Source organism: Toxorhynchites rutilus, chromosome 2 (assembly GCF_029784135.1).
Source record: "Toxorhynchites rutilus septentrionalis strain SRP chromosome 2, ASM2978413v1, whole genome shotgun sequence".
Lineage (NCBI taxonomy): Eukaryota > Metazoa > Arthropoda > Insecta > Diptera > Culicidae > Toxorhynchites > Toxorhynchites rutilus.
This window is the reverse complement of record NC_073745.1, coordinates 67,290,615-67,305,110: the sequence shown is the minus strand read 5'-3', so window position 1 is coordinate 67,305,110 and position 14,496 is coordinate 67,290,615. Positions and strand designations below refer to the sequence as shown.

The 14,496-nt window shown below is 39.3% G+C and overlaps 1 protein-coding gene across 2 annotated transcripts in view; it reads left to right on the top strand.

Moving 5' to 3' along the window:
* The window catches only part of LOC129771090 (uncharacterized), an 86,779-nt gene that overhangs the window by 43,065 nt on the left and 29,218 nt on the right, over window positions 1-14,496 (top strand). Inside the window, exons 2-4 of one of the 2 annotated variants that reach the window (XM_055774414.1) lie at window positions 1,469-3,121; window positions 3,185-3,517; window positions 10,742-10,927. In XM_055774414.1, coding sequence (XP_055630389.1) covers window positions 1,575-3,121; window positions 3,185-3,517; window positions 10,742-10,927 — 2,066 coding nt within the window. In that variant the 5' untranslated portion in view covers window positions 1,469-1,574. The remainder of the gene's footprint in view (window positions 1-1,468; window positions 3,122-3,184; window positions 3,518-10,741; window positions 10,928-14,496) is intronic. The other variant, XM_055774415.1, reaches the window with a different exon arrangement.

Sequence of the window (14,496 nt, the reverse complement as noted above, 5' to 3'; positions counted from 1 at the left end):
TTCGATTCCACGGCGTGCTCAGCAATTGGGCTTGTCAAACACATCATTGTGGCGAATTTTGCATTTGGACTTGCACCTACATCCATATAAAGTCCAACTGGTACAAAAATTAGAGCGTGGTGACCATGGAATGCGTCGGGCATACGTCGATTGGGTGAACGAACAACAGCAGCAAAATGCTGAATTTTCGCATCAAATTTTTTTTCAGCGATGAGGCACATTTAGAGCTCGGTGGCTATGTGAACACCCAAAATTTCCGTATATAGGGCTCAAAAAATCCACACGTGATTGTTGAGAGGCCATTGCATCCGCCAAAAGTCACTGTTTGGTGCGCATTATGGTCTGGTGGAGTCATCGGGCCGTATTGCTTTGAAAATGAGGACGGCGAGACGGTAACTGTGAATGGTGAGCGCTATGGCCGCATGTTAACCGATTTTTTTGCCACAAATTGAAGATATGGATACGGATGACATGTGGTTTCAGCAGGACGGCGCCACGTGCCACACAACACGACCGAACATGGCCATATTGCGAACGAAATTTGAGGGACGTATAATTTCGCGTTTTGGTGATGCTAATTGGCCGTCCAGATCATGCGATTTGGACCCGCTAGACTTTTTTTTGTGGGGTTATACGAAAGACCGTGTTGAACCTCTTGAATATTTGAAAGACAACATTCGTGAAGTTATGACCGAGATACCGCCCCATATGTGCCGAAAAGTCATCGAAAATTACCTGTTCCGGATCAAGGTGTGCGAGGAAGCCCTAGGTGGACATTTGAATGATGTTGTATTTCACACATAATGGCATAAACCAAACTTTAATTTGAAATAAAAGTTTCATCGAAATTTGAATTCTAAGTGTGTTTTATTTCAATTTACTTTCGGAATTTAAAGTTGGAAAACCCTGTATTTTCTGTATAAATCATTTATTCCATGTAACGGAGAAACATGTTTTTTGCAAGTGGTTGAAAAATCTTGAACGAGAATTGTGTCTGAAAATAATCTGATATTATAATGACGAGTAGAAGAACTAGGAATTTTATAGTAAAAGGTAATTTTAAAGGGTAGATTAGAAAATCAATCAATGAACAGTTCTGCGACTGGACTTATGGACGTGCGCTCAGTAAAGTAAAAAAAAACGTGAATGTGATAACGAAAAATAAATTTTGGGCGGGACGAAGTTTGCCGGGTCAACTAGTATAAAATAAAATGGGAAAATTCGAACATAACAAGTACGCATATGTATGTTTCGCAGTGAAAATCATCATTTAGATCCATTTTAAAGATCAGAACGATAACATACACACTCTTTTGAAATATATTCGTTATTTTCACCAACCACAATATTCTCTAGAAATAAACTATATTGCAGAACAACGTTTGCCGGGTTAGCTAGTACGTTAATAAATATAGCAAATAAATTGAATTCTAACAGAATTTTAATCTAATTTCATTTCCTATTCCAGATCGTACCCCTTCCAGCCCCTGCGCAGCAATGAGTAACGAACCATTCACCACCGCCCGCTGTGATCACCACCATCGCCCCGGCCGTACCACCGCAGACATCCTCCGATGGACCGGTCCGGACCGGATGTCGCCGGTGGCTCCTACTGCCCGTACAGCACCGACTCAAGCTCGTCGGCGCAGTCCTACATGCGACCGTTTGACACTGTAAGGGCGCTGTACGAGACGGTGGTATCGCTGAGGACGGCACTCGAGGAAGCCCACCGCAGGGAGGACCAGCTGCGCCAGCAGATCAGTGTTCGGGAAGCCATCGACGAGGGTAAGGCCTACCAGGGCACCGGCACCAGTGCCAGTGTACCCCACATTTTGGAGACCAGCGTTGAAGGGGAGGAAGAAGCCACAGCTCGAGAAAAGTCCAAGGCGAAGCGGTTGAAGAAGCGTAAGGTTAAGGTTCCTGTGGAAGAAAGCAGCGAACGGAAGGAAGCTCCCGAAGTTGCCCCGAGCACAGCACCTGCAACGGAAGAGAAAGCGGAATCACCTCGAAAGAAACACTCATCGAAAGAGGGCTCGCACCAGAGAGTGTCTGTGTTGCCTGACATACAGATTGTTTCACATCCAGCGTCGAGTCATTCCGCAATGGCGTCCAGGATTGACGTGAAGATTAAGGTATCATCGAATATCAACGTGGAAGGTAGCAGTTCCGAGACGGAAACTTCCGAGACCAGTAAAGATGACGGAGGTGAGAAGGAGCAGAATGCTTCAGAGACTCCCGAGGATGAGGAAAAAACAATCGCCGAGGAGCAGGAAGGGGCAACGGAGAATGTTACGATCCGAGAAGAATTCATCAAGGGAGACTCATCTGGCTTGAAGATCAACTTGACCAACGAGGAAAATCTGAGCGTGGTGAAGTCAACCGAAGGAATCAACATCAGGCAGACTTCGTCGGAAAATCTTCACGTCGATGTGGATCGACAAAGCAATCCCTCTATATCGGAGGGGGATAACTCGGTCTTCACGGAAGATGCAACCACACCGGTCGATCTGGACAAGGACGAAGCGACTGGCTACGCTGCGCCAGCGCCCAAGAAGTCAGTAAAGAAAAGTGAATCGGAGAATCAGGATGAGGTGGACGATATTGAGCTGATCTTCTCTTCGGATGATAACAAGGAAATTATCCAAGAAGATCTGGTGTCGATTTCGGACTACGAACCTTGGCAGGAAGCGGGTCAATCGGGGACACCGGTGTTGACGAATTTCAAAAACATCCCATCGGATCAAGATTCCAGCAAAAAGGGTCCGATCGAACGCAGCGATAGTGACATTGTGGATGGCGACGGGTCACCGAAAAATCTCTTCAAAGAGAAGAGTCTGGGGAGTCAGCATTCGCTGGGTGCCGATAATATGAAGAAAAGTTTAGATTTCAGTACAAAATCATCGAGCTTGGAGAAGGATTCTAGCCTTGATTACGGAACGGGGGAAGTGAAGCGGGATGACAGTTTTGATATTGGTGCTAGCTATGGAACGAGTGCTTTAGGAAAACGATGGACTAATTATAATGTGTTGATCGAAACGGACATTTCCAAGTGTGGAATTGCGGAGGATAACATATTGGAGATGGGAAGAAGAAACACGTGCCCGAATCCACCGGCATATAGGTGGGAATATTGATGTTTTTAAGAATAGGTTAGTGCTAGACTGAACGCGTATTCCTTTGATAGGCCTATTATTCACAGCAGCTCACGCTCTCCGGCGGCTGCCTCCAACAGAAGTCCACTGGCGGTTAAATTCTCAAGAAGTCCCAGAACATACTCACCCCATCAGTATCTTCCGCCAGGGAAAACGCTACGATGTGTAACGGCGGCCGAGAACCGATCCATGACGACCGAAGATGCCAAACGTTCCCGAGCGGCCCAAACCGACATCACGGCCCTCTCGCAGCAGTGGCGCTCGGAAACGCACCTTTCCGAGTCGGAATTCGGCTCTGGTTTGTATACGCTGCCATCGAAGTTCGTTCCTCCGCCACTGACTGGCAGCCGTAAATATTCGCTACGGTAAGCAATTCTATGTGTTTCTTTCTAATTGCTCCTGGCCTGAAAAAACTTCAGGATCAATCATTGCTAATTACTGTTGGTAACTTTCCACAGCGGTAAACTCATCATAACTGATAATCGATAATGGCTTGCGGTTATCTAATTTCCAATTATCCATCTCGAAACCAAACTTTATTTTCCGTCGTTCGATGGCTTCATTTTGTTTCATCACGTGGCGTGCCGTATCTTATTCTTTCGATGTAATTTCATCCGAACGCTGGGTGCAAACAAATAGCCAACAGATGCATGGAGGATATTGAGACGCGAGATCTCTGTGGCTGGCTGTAATACAAGAAATGTATCAAAATGTGTTATGTCAATATTTGTGCGCTCCTTCCTAAGCTCGCTGCAGTGGAATCGTTGTAGCACGAGAGCTGACTGTTTTTGCCGTGATATCCAGTGTAATCTGTGGATATCTTGTTGATCTCTTGAGTGGCGGTTGAGATGCTGTAAGTTGGAAAAGGGAGGATGTATTGTTTAAAATTAGATAAGATAATTATGTCACCATCTATCATAGGTAAACCGCTCTACTATTTCAGGAATTATTTTATAATTTTGTCATAAAGAATTATGTAATATTACTCTTATACTCTGTCCAACTTTTATAAGACCAGATGATGATCTTGCTGCTTTGTGTCATTGTGAACAAACAATGCTTCAATTTATATTCTAGTGTGTAGGTATTGCTGACTACCATACACTGCATGATTTTCATATGTGTGTGTGCAAGCGCTGAGCGTAAACGAATGTTTTCGTATTTTCAACTGTCAAGTTTCTATAAGACCAGTTACACTTTCCGTTATTTTAGTTGTTTTGATCAATTAAATCTGGGAAATGCCGAAGGGAAAAGCCCTCACGGAGAGAGAAGAGAGACAAATCGATGCATTTCACCAAGAAAATGTTGGTATCAGAGAAATTTCTCGTCGGATTGGACGATCCAATCAAGTAGTGCTCAATTATTTGGCGAACCCTCAAGTATACGGTAAGAACAAGAGAGATCCACGTAAATCGAAGCTCTCTGACCGGGATAAGCGGAAAACAGCTAGAACAGGTTCGAATACCTCACAATCGCATGTGCAAATAAAGCAATATTTCAACAACTTAACTGCTCGGGTGACAATTCATCAAATTTTGGTAAAAAATCCTCACATAAAAAGGGCTTAAAAGGTTAAAACTCCTCATCTTACACCATCTCACATCGGTAGACGTCTGAGTTTTGCCAAAGCTCACATGAACCGACAGTGGGACATGGTATGTTGTGACAAAGAATGTTTGCAAAAGAATACATTTTGCTTTATACCATAACGGAAAATTCTTCAATGTATAGGTTATCTTCACTGATGGAAAAAAAATTCAATCAGGATGGTCCTCATGGTTTCAACGGGTACTGGCGTGATTTACGGAAGAATGAACAGTATTTCTCAACCAGGAATTTTGGTGGAGGCTCGTGCATGGTCTGGGCGGGATTCTGCGCAACCAGAAAGCTCAAAATAGGTTTCACATCATTCAAGGATTACACACATGTTCTGGAATCCTCTCTCCTACCGTTTTTTGCGTGGATGTCGTCACAAAAAAAATCACATTCCAGCAAAACAACGCTTCTATTCATACCAGCAAGTAAACCAAGCAATGGATTAAGGACCAAAAACCAATTTTTTTTTTTGACTGGCCGGCTCACTCTCCAGACTTGAATCCTGTTGAAAATCTTAGGGGGGATCCTTGTACGCAGAATCTACACTGAGAGAAAACGGTACACCACGATTGAAGAACTCAAGGTCGCAATTCCGGAAAAATGGAAAAATATCGAGAAATCCGTTGAGCAGAATTAGATAAATGGTATTCCTACACAAATTTTCAAGGTTGTTAGTCGAAATGGCAAGATTACCAATTATTGACATGAAAATCAGCCTATCGTTTTGAATTTTTCATAGAGTTTTTTTTATCCCTTTTGTCTATTTTAGGCTCATTAGCATTTTAGCTGTAACAGAGCCGAATTTCAATCGTGTATATGTCACATGTTTATCATATCTATAATTAGAACATTACACAGTTGCCATTTTTTTTTTCGGCGTTAGAGTATTCCCTTCTATACCATTGCATATGGTACACATTTACACAGTTGCCATATAGGCGTAAGAGTTTTCGTTCTGTTCTTCCATTATCCAGTTAGACCGGACAGCGGAGACAGTTGATTGATCATTGTTGAGTTATTTATAGAACAGCAGCCCGATGTGTCTTGCAGAGCAGAGCAGTTGTATGGATGAATCGATCTAATTTCGACCGTGGATCGATCTCCATCGCTGATGATTGTTGCGTGGACGTAGTTATTCTGTAACAACACAAAGATGGTCAATGAGGGCCCTGAGTTTTGAACTCACGATCGATCGCTTACTAAGCAAACGCGCAACCAATGTGGCTACGGAGACCCCTACGGAGATTATTTTTCATAGATAATACTTATGAATTTTGAAGTGGTCTTATAGAAACTGGACAGCTGAAATTATCATATTTAAGCACAATAAATCAACAAACAACTCTTTTGAACAGAACTGACGTTAAATATACTTTATTCTAAGCATTCAACAATGCATGAATGTATCTTGTTGAAATTCTAACTGTTTGTGTTGCAACAAAATAGAATCAGGATGATCTTATAGAAGTTGGACAGAGTGTAGTGTCAATATTTACTCTAGAAACTGAATTGTCCTTGATGAATATAGCAAAGCCATGATTTCAATTAATTCTAGACTCAGAGAAACAATATTAAACCACACAACGTTTGATGCACTATACCGAAAATTAAATGAACGTGTATTAGAATTTCTTTCAGTAGCATTTGCGGAAGACGGTTTAAGCATGTATAAAAGTAAAATAATTCTGGTTTTTCGTACGGTTCGGACAGTTTTAGCACCATAAAACGAAAAAAAAAGAATTTCGAAATAACACCACCCCTAATTTTAATGAAAAATAATTCAATTCCTCAAATCTTAACGGAAGAATGAACTTAGTAATGTGTATACGAACCATTGTTTCGACTAACTGTCAATCCATCAGATTAAAAGGCTCAAAGGCAATTTTAAATTGGTAGAATTTGAATGAAAACTTCTACGCGGCGCTATGCAACTACTTGAAGCACGTAGTCTTGCTTAAACTACACTATTTACACATGTATTTACACATCAAACTTTGATAAATAATTAAACAATAACTTTTTGTACTACAGTTAAGCATTATGCATTTTTTTTATAAATTCGTTTATTTTTACAGGCTCAGTTACATAAGTTTAAAAGAGCCGAATTCTTGAATATATTTTTAAAACTATATATACAGCCATTCCATGTCAAACCGATATAGTTGTTCTTAGATTTTCGTGGGAAGTGGAAATTTTGTTCTTTGTCGCAAACCATCAGACCCGTATTTTTTTATTTTTTTGTCAGGGTGACCATTTCCATTTTAGGGTGGTCCAAAAAATCTATTTTTCCACTTTTTTCAAAAAAAGACTTTTTTAAAAAAATCATAACTTTTGAACTACCGAGCCGATTTAAATGATAGATATATCAAATTAAAGCCAATTATGACCTTTAAAAAAATAACAGAGTTGCACAAAATTTTAATTTTGGTTTCGTTATTAATGATTGTATTTGTTTTTTATAGTTTTAATGGTCTCGGGACCAAACGCGCTATATTATTTTATATTTTTTTGGAAAGCTGAGATTTTTTTGCATAACATATCTCGAAACCAGGGAGGTGTTTTTTTCGTTTTTAAGTTATTATTTTTCAAAGATAACCGATGGTCCGAAAAATCATATTTTTTCCACTACAAAAAATCATAATTTTTGATCTACTGGACCGATTCAGATGATCGACATATCAAATTAAAGCCAATAAGCTAGTCTTGTTTGAAAAAATATTACACTCTGAATAGAAATGAATTTTGTTTTCGCAATTATTGATTATATTGGTTTTCTATAGCTTACATCGTTTCGGGGCCAAGAGTGCCATATTTTTTCTATTTTTTCCTGAAAGCTGAGCTGATTTTTTGGACCATCGGCTAACTCATAACTCAAAAACGAAAAAAAACGCTTCCTTGGTTTCGAAATATATTATGTGAAAAATCCTCAGCTTTCCATAAAAAGTGAGGGGCTTAGAATGAAAGGGGTGTAAGTGATTTGGTCGATTTCTCTACATCGACTCTCTCTTCTGGTTATAACTTACATTCCCAGTTGTATTTGACAATGTGGAAAATAAGTCAGAACCTCATCTATCGGATTCTATAGCGAACCTAAATTGGAACTTTTTTGCAGTTGAGTTATTAACTAAAGAAAAAGTTGATGAAGAGAAATCGATCAAGTCACTTACACCCCTTGCATTCTAAGGCCCTAAAATATAAAAAACCATAGCGCCTTTGGTCCCGAGACTATGAAAACAATAAAAAACGAATACAATCAATAATAACGAGAGCAGAATTCAAATTTTCTGCAGGTATAGTGTTTTTTTCAAAAAAGACCAGGTGTTTGATTTTAATTTGATTTGTCGATCATCTGAATCGGTCTAGAGATCAAAAGTTATGAATTTATGAAAAAAGTGATTTTTGGCAAACGAAAATCTGCGAACCACTATATCGTTTTGGCATGGAATGGCTGTATATATATATATATATATATATACATAGAAGGTGTATTTGCATATGAAGTAAAACTGTGATCATACGCGAGCGTTACATGAGCAAATTTTTAACACATGCGAATTGGGGCTCTTTTGGTATCAACAAGTTCTTCCGCACAGTAACTCGATATTGATAATTCCCTAATATTTTCCTTCGTTGATCGCATTTTTTTTTACATATTCACGTTGGAGAGCTTTAACCCTTCTTTTCCGAGGCATTTTTATTGAATGTTATACTTTTTCGTTTACTATTTTTGACAGCAAAGGCAGCCATGGCAGTGTTCCGAGTTGCTAAAACTTACATTATAGACCCATTAAACGTAAAAATAATAATTGTATTTATATCAACACAATTTTATTTTATTGATTTTCATGACATGTAACGCCATGACCCAGAAATAACATTTTATTGAGTGGTTTTTATAGCTGTTTCGATGATGTTGTCTGGCATCAGTGTCGAAAAAATAACGATGCTTTCACCAATATACACAAAACCATTGCGAAAAATTGAAAAATGAAAATTTAACTTTCAGTGCACTAGCTCGAGTTTTCCGGCGTTTTTCACTATACAGTGCAACGGCAGATGAAAGTTTAATATCTTGTGAATAATCGATTAGAGTTTGGTTGATATTACTTGATGGGAAGTGTACGGAAATGATCATTTTCTACACACTGTATCGCAAAATTATTGAATATCGGACGAGGGGTGAGGGAGGAAGATGAAAGAAGTGAGCGCCATTGTGGCAGCCATTTGTGGCTTACTTCCACCTTCACGCTAATTATCATTTAATTTTTTCTATGAAATTGCTATGAAAAAGTTTACGCATTCAGCTTGAATTTTTTTCGTTGCGGGTCATTGTATATTAGCTCTTAAAAACTTTTAGTTTTTTGTTCTCAAAGTATAAGGAAACACTTCAGCTGTGATGCTGGATCGTAGATCGATGTGTAAGTTCATCAAGCCTGTTAGGAGACTGTTTCGTCTTCCAATATGGACATCGATCCACAATCGTCAAGCTCGAGCTTCACCAATGGAGATGTCGGAGACACTCTCGAAGTACTGTGTCAGCTAGTTGTCCAATACCGAGAAAACTAAAATTTGCCATCCTGCGTGGAAAAGCTTTAACTGAACCATTTGATGACCCTTTCGCAAAGCGAAAACCTCGACTTGAATGTTCGTATTCAACGTGAAAGAAAAACACTGTGAGTTTAACTTGCTTTAGGATGATGTCTGAATCGTTGAATGAGTGAAACTAGACGGGTCTGTTCAAACAACGATAAACGCGACGAGAACGTATCACTAGTTTGCTCGATTATCGTTGAAAACGATAATGATTAATTTCTCGTCCAACAATAAGGAAACACTTATCTTTCTTTATTTATTAGATGGCCATAAACTCTTCTCCTGGCACAACCCTACAGAAACTGATTCTGAAATTGAATTGGAGACATTCCTCAGGGTATTATGTCTGAGGGATTCTATACAACTGAAATGTGATTACAGGGACTACCCTACCCCACGAATGTGTCAAAAATGTGGTGGTATATTTGTACTGATGACTACTTTTTCATATAAGTCACAAAAGCTGCGAATCTTTGAAAAGGAAGGAAATATAACACCTCGTATTTTTTTTCTCAGTTTTAGTATGAGAAAGAAAAACAAATTGTAATTCATAATTAAAAATATCTGCAATATCTAAAGAATGAATATGTTTATCAGTGAAAATAACAGAAACCACTGTGCAATAACCTGAAAAAAATCAAGAATGAAATTGAATTGAAACAAGCGTAGCATCACTTAACATTCAAAACCAATAAAATTTCTATTTCCGCACGTACAATTCAGCTCATTTCAATTTACTGCACTCAAGAGATACAACGAGAGTCATCAATCGTACTTGGCGAAAAGCTCAAAGCCCAACACTGAAGTGTCTCCAGGCCCATCCGTCCGGGCGTTTTTCCCACGTTCCGTGACATAGCGTGACAGAACTCATTTACTCTTCCTGTCATCGTATTACGATGTTCATTTATCGGGCAGCTTTAATCTTAATCGTGAGCCGTCGGCGAAATCTCCCATCCATCCATCCGTTCCCGCTGGCTACCACAAGCTACAAGGTCCCACCACTCCAGGACCTCTCCGAACACCTTCGCACACTACCGCATCAGTCCAACTTCCTAGGGAGAAAGTACACATTTCTCGAGAGCTTCCTACTTCGGTTGTGTCCTCATTTGCGCGCTGCTGTTCCACTTTATGCTAACAGCGATGAGTTTGAGCGATGAAAGCTTTTTCATGCCAACTATACCGTCACCATTAAGCACTCATTTCCGTTGTTGGTTTTCCACTTCCATTCGCATCCTTGCAAGCTCACCCATCAACCCACCCACTAAACAAATTACAACCGCGCTAGCCATATGAAGAAAAGAGCCAAGAACTATTAGTACCATGAAAATATTGTGTCTCTATTTTTGTACCCCCCGTCTTTTTGCTTGCTGCCGACCACCAACGACCACGACGGAACACAGACCATCGGATAAGACCCAAGAGGCGCGCCGAGTGCTGTTGAGCGATATCAACTTCACCAGCATGGTGCCCGAGCTATCGCGTTCGGCCGATCATCTCTGCCAGCATCAGCAAGAGGAGAACAACGAAAACCGCTCACCCAACTACTGCAAGGGTAACCTGCTGAAGACCCCGGAGGCGGTCAAGGGGTCGGTATCTCTAACTGTTGTTGTGCATCTCTCGGTCATATATTCATGTTTTGATTCGTTTACGTTACACCGAGATTGTGTTCTGTTGATCTCTTCCGTTGGGCATATTCCGTTTATGTTGGTTTCGGTTATATTCGTAAATGTTGAGTGTATCCCTAATTAACAATCATGCCTTAGGTTATAATTATTCCTTCCTTCCGAATTTTTCGTTAGGGGGTTGGCTTTTTATGTTATAGGAATAAATTTATTGTTTATTCTTTTATATGTTTCTACAGCAAAAATCCCAAAAAAATACGTTTAGTTGAACGTACTTATGAAGGTGTGATCTGAGACATTCATACTTCAATAGAGATTCTATCGAGTTTAGTAATGCAATACACGGGGATCTAAATTCGAGTGTGAATACAGTTGAAAATATGTTGAAACGAATTATGAAACAAGGGTTGAGAGCAGCAACGCTGCATTCGACTTTAATTTAAATCGGCCCACGTTCATTACAATCACATGTTCTCTCATGGAACGAAGTGTACCCAACTCATTAAACATGAGAGCGTGTTTTGAATACGGCGTTGAATTCGGATATGAAACATCGCTTCTTACTTTTGTGATGCGCACCTCATTTTATACACACACATCATATTTTAGCGCCCATTTTATCTTCGGTTATTCTGCGTAATACAACAGGGCTGCATCCATACCAACCAACCACATTCGAGAGCTGTTTAGAAACGAGGTACAGTAGAACCCCGATTACCAGCGAAATAGTCTAATAAGGGCAACGGGAATAACAAAAATCACGGATAACGCGATAATGGACTAAACCGAGGTGCAATCACGAGATAAAGCCTATATTTTATCAAGGCAGAATTAATTAAACTATCCATCAATAAGATCGTGTACGCCTAAGTGGTGCGGACTCAATTCACTTAACTTTCAAGCAAATTCATGCATTTTTTCAAGCGATTTCTTGCAATAAAATCTCAGACCACCAGAGATGCCAGATTTACAGATATGTTTGTAAATTTACAGACATATCTATAAAATACTTTATATTTTTGTTGCAGACTTTTTGGATATAACAATATTTCACAGGTTTTTGAAAAATGAGAGGCTCTATTCATCACATCAAAGATATTTGACTCACCGTATGACATTTTCCCTAGTTTTAATACATAAAAAGCTTTTATATTTACTTTATATCAATACACATGATGTCAGACCTATTTTGTGAGTCATTCATCAACACTTTGCCGTCTGGCGTAACCACAGTGATAACGTACGCAAAATAGGTCGCATCGCAGTGATGTCTTGAACATAGTATCGCTCAGTGGCCGACGACAGTACTTCAGTATCTTTTGCATTCTGTTGGTGTTTTGTTTGGTAACAATAACTTATACACGTCAACGTGATAATGATTTCATAAGTTCTTTTGCCCTGACATCATTACAGAAGAAAGAGACGATACGATTCTTCACGATGAATGAACAATTTTTTTTTATCTCATTTATTTATTTATTAGGCTCATTAGCATTTTAGCTGTAACAGAGCCGGGTTTCAATCGTGTACATGTACATATGTTTATGAACCTAGAAATTGTAAATTACACAGTAGTTAGTAGTAGCCATTCAGGCGTTAAGTTTTCTGTTCCATTACATTATGGTAAATTACACAGTAGTAGCCATTTAGGTGTAAGGGTGTTCTTTCTGTTCTTCCATTGTTCAGCAGACCGGACAGCGAAGACAGTTGATATTGATCATTGTTGGGCTATTTATAGAACAGCAGTCCGATGTTTCTTGCAGAGCAGAGCAATTGTATGGACGAATCGATCTTTGTTCCACCGTGGATCGATTTCCATCGCTGATGATGGTTGCGTGGACGTAGTTATTTTATAACAACACAAAGATGGTCACAATTGAGGGCCCTGAATTTGAACTCACGATCGATCGCTTGGTAAGCGAACGCGTAACCAAGTGGCTACGAAGACCCCCTGAATGAACAATTGCATTGATTTACTATACTTACTATACATTTACTATACTATTCTTCAAAATTTCATGACAGTGAGGGAACAGAGTCGAGAACCTATGAGAACTATCGTTGAGATTGGTAAACCTTAACAGATCGTAATTTTCCAATAATGTCAAGAACGGCTGGCGACAAATCAAGTAAACCGAATTAAAGGAGGGACCAGAATGCCGCGTTGTGCGTCGCTTCTCGTCAGCCGTCATTACTTACGTTTTGTACTAAAACATTCGCGTTGCCGCTTTACATGTAAACGAAAACAAAGCGAAACACTCAAAAGATTCATTCAACAAGTGAATCTGTAATTTCTTAAGGTGGGACCAGAATGCCGCGCTATGCGTCGCGTTGCCACAATTGTGCTTTGACACTTCATTTTAAATATGTGTGTTTCCATTTAGTCGAACACAATAATACGTCGCGTCATTTGCATCGTTGTACTAGACGCTAACATTTGTTCTAAACTGCTTGCGCTGAATTCGCGATGACAGTAGCAGGGAGTCGACGTCTGGTGGCAACTTCAAATTAGGGACATAATTTGGGTCCCAAACTCGTTGATGTAATCTCTATCAGATTAGAAGACACTAAGCCGGGTTTCAAATTCTAAAATTTGAATGAAAATTTTCACATCATGTTATTTGGTTACTCGAAACACGTGTTTCTGACTTTCAATCAACCATATGGCCAACATTGTTGCTGAATTTTTTCATCATAATATAGAGTTGTCTTCATAAACAATTTTCGTATGAGACTTTTTCACCACCTGCAAACAAAAATGTTTTTCATTTAAATAGAATACTAGTTTGATATGGAAAAGCTAATTTTCAATCAGAATTTTAATTTTGAAAACGTGTTCATTCCAACTGAAAATCAGCTATTCTTTCATGCTCCCCTAAACTAGTAGGGTAAATGATCTTGGTTTGTCCAGTCGAAAATATGATCATGGTTTGCCCACTTTTTTGAATGCTCTAATTCAGCGCTCCTGTGTCAAATAAGGCCTACGAATGTTTCGAAACATATAAATGAAACTGCCTTTTACATGATTTATAGTAGTTTGATAGTATATTTTTACGAAATCTCATGTCCTTTAATTATAAAATACACCTTCTATTTGTGTCAATGCGCCCCTCATTCGAGCTAACTTTTAATCGATCACTAGATGATTATTTGGCACGTATTCAGACCTTTTCTGGATTACAACAAAATATTGTGAACATCATGCTTGCTCGCCATTTGTATCGGATTTACATAGCTAAACCATTAAATTAACGCATTTTGATGAACTCAATTCTGATCATGAGTTGTCCAATTCAATAATGTTATTTTGTCCACATGATTTCTATGGCAACCGCTTGGCGCGCTGCAGTTTGTTTATGTTTGTTTATGGTGTGCTTCGCGCATAGCAGAAGTATGGATTTTCTGTGTTGATTGTGTTGAGGTGAACACTTCTAAAATGCCCAAGAAAAGGCAATATTCTGAAGAAAGCCTAAATTATGAATGAATCAATATGATGACAGTAAACTCAAGCAATGATAAATGCAACATCTAAT